Source organism: Lissotriton helveticus, chromosome 3_1 (genome assembly GCF_964261635.1).
Source record: "Lissotriton helveticus chromosome 3_1, aLisHel1.1, whole genome shotgun sequence".
Taxonomy (NCBI): domain Eukaryota; kingdom Metazoa; phylum Chordata; class Amphibia; order Caudata; family Salamandridae; genus Lissotriton; species Lissotriton helveticus.
Genome location: NC_136061.1, coordinates 20354014 through 20362969, shown reverse-complemented (window position 1 = coordinate 20362969; position 8956 = coordinate 20354014). Strand labels below are relative to the sequence as shown.

The following is an 8956-nucleotide window of genomic DNA, read 5'->3' as shown; positions in this document are numbered from 1 at the left end:
TAGCTCTGAACCAGAGAAGAGATACTGAGAACACATACAGCACAGAGCTAGCTCTGAACCAGAGGAGAGATACAGAGAACACATACAGCACTGAGCCAGCTCTGAACCAGAGGAGAGATACAGAGAACACATACAGCACAGAGCGAGCTCTGAACCAGAGGAGAGATACAGAGAACACATACAGCACAGAGCGAGCTCTGAACCAGAGGAGAGATACAGAGAACACATACAGCACAGAGCTAGCTCTGAACGTGAGGAGCGATACAGAGAAGACATACAGCACAGGGCAAGCTCTGAACTAGAGGAGAGATACAGAGAAGACATACAGCACAGGACGAGCTCTGAACCAGAGGAGAGATACAGAGAACACATACAGCACAGAGCGAGCTCTGAACCAGAGGAGAGATACAGAGAACACATACAGCACAGAGCTAGCTCTGAACGTGAGGAGCGATACAGAGAAGACATACAGCACAGGACGAGCTCTGAACCAGAGGAGAGATACAGAGAGCACATACAGCACAGAGCTAGGTCTGAACCAGAGGAGAGATACAGAGGACACACACAGCACAGAGCGAGCTCTGAACCAGAGGAGAGATACAGAGAACACATACAGCACAGCGCGAGCTCTGAACCAGAGGAGAGATACAGAGAACACATACAGCACAGAGCTAGCTCTGAACCAGAGAAGAGATACTGAGAACACATACAGCACAGAGCTAGCTCTGAACCAGAGAGATACAGAGAACACATACAGCACAGAGCGAGCTCTGAACCAGAGGAGATACAGACATATACAGCACAGAGCGAGCTCTGAACCAGAGGAGAGATACAGAGAACACATACAGCACAGAGCTAGCTCTGAACCAGTGAAGAGATACTTAGAACACATACAGCACAGAGCTAGCTCTGAACCAGAGAAGAGATACAGAGAACACATACAGCACAGAGCTAGCTCTGAACCAGAGGAGAGATACAGAGAGCACATACGGCACAGAGCGAGCTCTGAACCAGAGGACAGATACAGAGAGCAGAGAACCATTACCATAACCAAACAAGAGATGTAAAAAAACTCAAATGTGAGGCCTATATTAAATCAAAGGAGAGTTGCCAAAGGTGGAGCGACACAGAGACCCAATAAAGCAGAAAGCCAGTCCTGAATCAAAAGAGAGAACCAAGCGTGATAGAGAAAAGCAGGCCCTGAATTAAAGAACAAGATATCAAGAGTATGCATAGAAGAGAACAATCCTGAACCAAAGAAGACACAGCAAGAACAGAGCCACTTGGGAACATGAATAGGAACCGGTGATAGGATTCTGTCGAGGAGCTCTTGAACGATACACAGTCCCATGTTCTGCTTTAAATAAAGTAATCATTAGGAGGTAGATACAAAGGTGAGCGACAGTGTCCATTCAGGGTATTCAAACCAAAAGAAATTCTTTATATTTTATTAATCTGTTTGATAGAAAATGGGCTCTTGAAAGAAATCTTGATGGAAATTCTGGAAAGTGAGAATTTTAACATCATTATTACAGCAAGGAAAATATGTTTGGCCTCATTCTCAACTTAGAATTTAATTAGGAGACTGTGAGTATACAAATTACTGCCAAGAACAAATGATGTAATTTTTAAAGAATAAACAGAACAAAACATGAGTCACAAAGCGTAACAAATACTTATCTGTCTAACAAAAGCATGAGACCTACTGAACCACAATGTTCAACTTAAAAACAGGAATATTTCCAAACTGAACAACATAGCATAAAAAATAATTTAAAGAGAAAAAGTGAGAGAAATTGAGGGAGGAAGCGAGAAATGAGGGTTCGGAAAGCAAGCAGGAGTAACAGACAAAGAGCTTGAGAGGGAGGGGGCATGTGGTAGATGAAGACCAGGGGGGGAGGTGCAGAGAGAGCATCGTTGAAGATGGCAAGGATAAAAGACGAGAGAGCAGAGGGATGCGGGATAGTCAACAATTCTATTTATGTAAAAACAATGGTCTCAGCATCAAAAGCAACAGCCACAATTTCACGCTCAGCACCTCTTCTCCAGGGTCAAATATCTACTCGAAATACACAGACACCAACCCCCCAACCCCCCAAGTGGTGGGAATCACCCTCATGTTTACCTCTGTTTTGTATATTTATGAAATGAAAAACCCATAAATAATGGAAAAGTGCTGTCAGTCTATAGCATATCAACTTGTAACACCAATGTACATAAATAACCAGTTCATCCTTTTCTCTCAGAGTCTGGGCTATCCTCCCAGAGGAATGATTTCAGGCTTTCTGTCATTATTTTGCCATCTAAATGGTGCTCGGGCTCATAAGCCCTTTGTCTGCTTGAGGAGTCCTTTGCACATCTTCAGAGGATTCAACAGTCTCTGAAACGTCTCCCACGACACCCAGTATGAGCACTGCAGCGTATGTCGAAAGGACCAGTCAATGTCGCCATGTGGACGCTCCACTCTGGAAAAGTGCAGTTTTGTGTGGACTGTCCATGGGAAGTTCTAATCCATGGTTTGGGCTTGATACAACTGCAGGACGATGAAGATGAGAGAGGAGGTGTAGATGGCCGGAACATCCTCTTCAGGCGAAATCTTTATGGATAAAGTGTCCATGAGCACAACATTTCACAGCTCAAAGTGCTACACAGCAAACTCCTAGAGCTTCGCCAAGAGTGTCCATCTAAAAACAATAAAGTAAATATGTCTGCTGCATCCTGAGGCTGATTTCTCCCCTGGGGCACAACAGATGAAATATCCAGAACAAACACATGCCTTCTACTAAGGATGCCACCCGGTGTGACTGGGAAAATGTGCAGAGTCCCCAAAACCACCATTCAGTAGAGATTTTAGGACAGGATGCTAAAGTTTCCATCCATTCGGATTGTCCTTTCTGCACCACAAGGAAGCACAGACCTGAAACCTACAGTAGTTGGTGCAAAATGCAGCAAATTATACATTTCTGTGTTATTTCATAGGATCAGATTTTTAAGCATTTTGATATTAAAGGACAAAAGATTTAATGATTGTGTTTGTCGCAATTTGACTGCACCGCACCAGTTCTACAACGTTGCCCCAATCACTGCTGGATCTGAAAAAGGATCCCACTTGATTTTCTCAGATACATTAGCAAAATCAAAACTTTGCATTTTGAATTTGCACAACATTATTTTCTATTTACTTTATTGTACAGAGATTTTAAATAAAACTTTATTAATACTGCTCGGTCCACAGAAAGAATTCATATTCAACACATATTTTACAATAGTTTAGTTCATTTTTGCTCCTCTGGGTAAACTCACCTGTAATGCTCACTGATGCAAAAATGCCTGATTATCAGTTTACCTAGCAAACAATTCTACAGGAAGTGTGCCACTGATACCGCTCTCTTAATCCTAATTTCCCAAATTAACTATGATGTCCTGTAACAGTCATTTGCGGCCAGCATAGATTTTCAGTCATAATTTTCCAAAAGCAAATGTCTCTGACAGTTTTTCAATAAAACAAGTTTCAAATAACGTTTCACCCGGCAACATCAACTCCTTTTTCCCTATCCAACATATTTTACATAAAATCCATGAATGAGGCTTTAGGTCTGCAACTGAAGGTATGCCACACTTCTTACAGATCCTCTTCCTATCAAATTCTTAGTATCGATGCAACACTTATGACAGATCCTCAAGTATCCCAGATCTCAGGATCGCTGCCACTAACTACAGATCCTCTGCTATTGCAGTTCTCAGGATCGCTGCTACTAATACATTACTTGGCAACTAGCAAGTTCATTTTTTTTACAGATATGCAGTTGTTAAATGAAATTATACCCTCCATTCTAGCTGGTGTGGGGTATTAAAATCCCATTCTGAGTAAAGAACATACTAACCTTAGAATAATAGTCTGAATTGTTCAGAACAACTTATTTGTACCACTTAACTACTGTGATTAATGCACTTCTTCTGTAGCTGTTGTGGGGCTGTCAATAGGGCTTATGATGGGTTAAAACTACAAGGATATCAACCCAATAAATATTTTAATGGTGTCTATCATACCACATTAAAAAGGTTTTATATTTTTATTAGCCATTTTACAATACTACAAAGTCTGGTTCTATTTATTGCTTTTCATCAATACATTATTTGAGTACAAACAGAGTTGTATCTCTCCAGGATGCATCTGTTACAGTCTTTTAACCTGCTGCGGACGGCTCATAATAGCCATTAAACCTCCGCCCCAGCATTAAAGGCCTGTCGCAAACGGGAGGGCCAATAAAAAAGGAATCAAGACTTTAATGGATGGAATAAAGAACTACTGACACAGTGAAGCTGTTAGATTATTCTGGTCATGAGTGCAGATTGTACTAATAAAGCTCATGGGAGACACAGGTGGTCACAAAAGCCAGGAGCCCCACAGCGTGTGCCTCCTTTCACATCTCCTGTTGTGACCATCACTGCCACGCACCCGTCCACCGCAGTAAATATCAATCATGTACAGCAGGAGAGCTCAAAGGATGGATGAGCCCGCCAAGATTAGGGAAACTGTGAAGGATTCAAACCCTGGTCTCACTCTATCTGCAAATCAGTGATACTGTGAGGTGGGCTGGGCGCATTGTTTGGTGGTACTAATCTGTGTACTCACACTGCACCAAAGATGGCCTTCTCCTGGGTTCCTCTATATCCCTTTCAAATGTAGTGTTAATATTTCTTAGCTCTGAAATTAAAGATACATTATACTGCAAGCCTGACACAATGACATTAACCTTCCTGGACTTTGAAGCCCAACTTTCACTCAATGCCATTTCATTTGGATTTACCCTGACAGTAGCCTCAATCTCAAAGAAAACCAAGACAGCCGAGTACCAGCAAAACAAATTGAAACCGCTTGTCACAGAAAGTGGCTCCGGAATTGCTTTTCAAGCTCTGATCCATACCGCTCAGATTCCACACTTCTCCCTTTAAAAGCATCCTGGATGCCACAACAGGCTTCAGAAGGACATGAAGAAATAGGAGTACAAAACCTCAACCCTGATGGAACTCCACTCGCTAGCCTTGTCAACTTGCACCATGTACAATACCAACTGCACCATCGACAACCCAGAACAATCGGCACCCTGTCTATCTTGCGGACACGTTCACCGCACCCTGTGACTCTGAGCACATTGGCAGCCAGGATATCGTTACACTTCTCTATTTAAGCACAGGATCAGGAACAACCTTCTTGCATCCCTCAGAACCGCCCCTACCCTGCTACAATTTAGGAATTAACAGAAGACATACCTTTTCGAAGAGCACTAATCACAACGAAGTAACAGTCCACCTCTACACTCAGAACCCAGGTACCTCTCCACTTACTCACTGACTTTATCTTTGCTTATGCCTCCCCGTAGAGCACTTTGCTACCTTCAGGCTACATTGGCACCATATAATTACTATATATAAAACTACATTAAGACAGGCCTTAACAATAATGAACTTCTTTCCAAAGTCATAATATGTTTAAATAATACTCCACAATCTCTCAAATGTATATTAAATCAAATGTTCCCTACTCATATCATGCCGAAGGTGACCATACTTGGCTACCTATTTTTTTTTAATGCACAAGCGATGCAAATTATTACTGCATATACTTTTCAATGAAATGTAATGCAGTTTTTATTTTGCCTGCAACAGTACATTACTCAAACACTTGGCTCTTTGATTTGCAGACTATGTGTCTGCGGTTGTGGGTCTGCAAGAGGTTCATCCAAGGGAGGCGTCAAAGAGGATTATCTGTGGGAGGCGCAAAGGAGGGGAGGGGTTGTCGAAGGACATACCACATCCAATGCAGGGAGTGTGCTGGATGCTGGGCTTTTGGCTATGGTTGTGTTTTGGAGGGGAAGCTGAAAGGCATTGCAACCTCCAGCTCGACCCCAGTCCCAGAGGGGTCCTGGTCCTTGACTTCCTGCCTCACCCGTGATAGCTGTGTCAATTAGGGGAGAGGAGGTGGCCTAATGTCTAGGGCGATAGACATCGAATCTGAGGAACCAGGTTCGGGTCTCAGCTAGGACTTGCAACATCCTGTGATTCTGGGCAAATCACTTAATCTCCCGGTGCCTAACAAAAATGAATGTGTCCTCATGTAACGCAACTGTTGCTCATGAAGAGCGCTCTGATACCCAATACCTTCGGGTAAAGTTTGCGCTACATAAAACTCAGTAAAAAAAATGTGTTGGTCCTCTTGGGTGCATGGTAATACTGTGAACTAAGTTTGTGTCATCCCATAAAGTTAATATGGCTCTTTTCCTTTGGCTCCAATGAAGCACTGGGAAGGAATATGCAATCAAAATAACAATCATTGGCTTTTACACCGAACTATTTACCATAATGGCAAAACGTGGATTTACTCTTTTATCACCTGGGTGCCAACATTTGTCAGTATTAGCATCTTAATTTTCCTGTGCTGTTCTGGTTCTGCTACATCATTGTGATTTTTTTTCCTTATTTGCTTATGTTATTAACTTGGGCTTTCCCTTCACATGACAGAGCAATTGGCTGAAATTGATAATTATAGAAACTTATGAGCCTCTGTTAGTATAACATACTGGTTTATCAATAACAATCTTTCATCAGATGGGTTACACTACTCCATTTTAGTGGAACATCTTGCGTTTCTTAAATAACTGGCTGGTTCTACGTCCTGAGGTTGGTCTGGTACTGAGATGACCTAATGCGAATGAGGCTGTTGGTGCCGATGTAGCTATGAAGATTGATTACAGCAACCACAATCACTGTACTGGTCTAGTTGTTTCCCTTCTGTGTAGTCGGCGGTGCACATTTAGACTGGCTACTCGTTTAAAACCCTTGCCACACTCACTGCACCTGTATGGTTTTTCCCCAGTGTGTATTCTCTGATGCACCCCAAGACTGGATGGCAGTTTAAAGCCCTTCCCACATTCGCTGCATCTATACGGTCTTTCCTCTGTGTGTATACGCTGATGTGCACTCAGATAGGCTGGGACTTTAAAGCTCTTCCCACATTCACTGCACACGTATGGTTTTTCTCCTGTGTGTATAAACTGATGTGTCCTCAATTTTGAAGATTGATCAAAGCTCTTCCCACACTCACTGCACCTGTATTTTTTTTCACGAGCATGTTCTTGTCGATGGTATTTTAGGATTGTTGAGTCACTGAAACTTATACCACACTTAAAGCACCTGTACATCTTTTCTCCCCTATGTATTCGCTGATGATGTAATAGGCTTGAAGATCGACTAAAGCTCTTCCCACATTCGTTGCATATGTATCGCTTTTCTCCTGTGTGTACACGCTGATGAGCTTTAAGATGTGATAAGCATCCGAACGCCTTCTTACACTCACTGCAGATGTGGGTTTTTTCTTCGGTGTGTGTTCTCTGGTGGGCCTTCAGATAGGATGGCTGACTGAAGCTCTTCCCACATTCACTGCATCGGTATGGTTTTTCTCCTGTGTGTATATACTGATGCAGTCTCAATTTTGAAGGAAGATCAAAGGTCTTCTCACACTCACCGCACCTATATTTATTTTCTTGTGCATGTGTTTGTCGATGGAACTTCAGTGTTATCGAGTCACTGAAACCTAGCCCACACTTAAAGCACCAGTAAAGTTCTTCTCCACTATGTACTCGCTGATGGTGCAATAGGCTTGAAGACCGACTAAAGCCCTTTCCACATTCGCCGCATACGTAACGCTTTTCTCCAGTATGTACTCGCTGATGAACTTTAAGATGTGATAAAGACCTAAATGCCTTATTACATTCATTGCATATATGGGGCTTGTCTTCTGTGTGTCTTCGCTGGTGTGCCTTCAGATACGATGGTTGATTAAATCTCTTCCCACAATCACTGCAACTGTAAGGTTTTTCTCCGGTATGTGTGTCCTGGTGGCGTTTTAGATTTGATGGACACCCAAATCTCTTGCCGCATTCACTACAGGCATATGGCTTTTCTTTTGGAAGTAGAACCTTGTGGTCAAGTATGTCTTTGTATACATCCCAGGGCTCTGTTTGCTGATGGACCATCAAGGTTGGTGAAACTCTGAAAACATTTTCCCATTCGCTGCACGTGCCTGCCATTTTATGATGTGCTTTCAGTAACTTAACATTATTGGTTAATAGTCACTCAAATTCTTACCAAACCTATGTCATGTGAGCGATGAAGGAATTTGCTGCAGAGCCAGTGCATGCAAGGCTATTATTATGCGTTGTAAATGTGGCCAGGCATAGGGTTATGAATATTTTTAGAAATTACCACTTTCTACAGATCTTGGGACCAAGATTGGTGTTGGGCAACTTCTCATACTGCATGAGCCCCATCCCCGTTATTGCCTTGTTTGTATTGTGTAGGTCTTTCACAAGTCCAAGGGATGCTGTACTCCGACTCCTATAGCCACTATATTGTTTTTCCTTGCTTCCAGCTGTGGTCTCCTCCTCGAATGGAAATGTTTTGATGTCAACAGAGTCTTCTCCTTCTCACAGCTGAATGTGTTGTCCTTACTTGTTCCCGTAGATGTCCGATAGGTTTGCTTCATAATTCACCATTGGTAGAAATATTCATGGGTCCAATCTGTTGGATGGAAAGAGATGAAAAATCAGTCATTTAGTATTTAGATACAAGTGGTTGCGCAGTGGCAGAAGAAGGGATAAAAAAACAACTTACAGTCTTGGCTACTACTGGAAAAAAAATCATTAGTTATCAAACTTTCTTTAGCTGTTAAACAAGATCTGCTATAAAGTCCTAGAAAATTAGCAAGAATATACATTTGACAATGGAGATGCGGGGTTGGTACTGGGGTGGACATAAGAACAAGGGGCCTCACAAAAAAGCACATTTTCTCATTACAACTCCCATATGAGCTTTACTCTGCTACAGAAAAAACATCATCAAACTTGGCATAAAACTAGAACTTTCCTCAAAGGAGTGCCTTTGCCTGGTTTCGTGT

The 8956-nt window shown here is 42.3% G+C and overlaps 1 protein-coding gene across 1 annotated transcript; it reads right to left on the bottom strand.

Moving 5' to 3' along the window:
* Window positions 1-5222: 5222 nt before the first annotated feature.
* LOC144822049 (uncharacterized) lies at window positions 5223-8580 on the bottom strand. Its single transcript, XM_078679117.1, has one exon. The coding sequence runs from the start codon at window positions 8088-8090 to the stop codon at window positions 6765-6767; it is 1326 nt and encodes a 441-aa protein (XP_078535243.1). The 5' UTR covers window positions 8091-8580; the 3' UTR covers window positions 5223-6764.
* Between the last annotated feature and the right edge of the window lie 376 nt (window positions 8581-8956).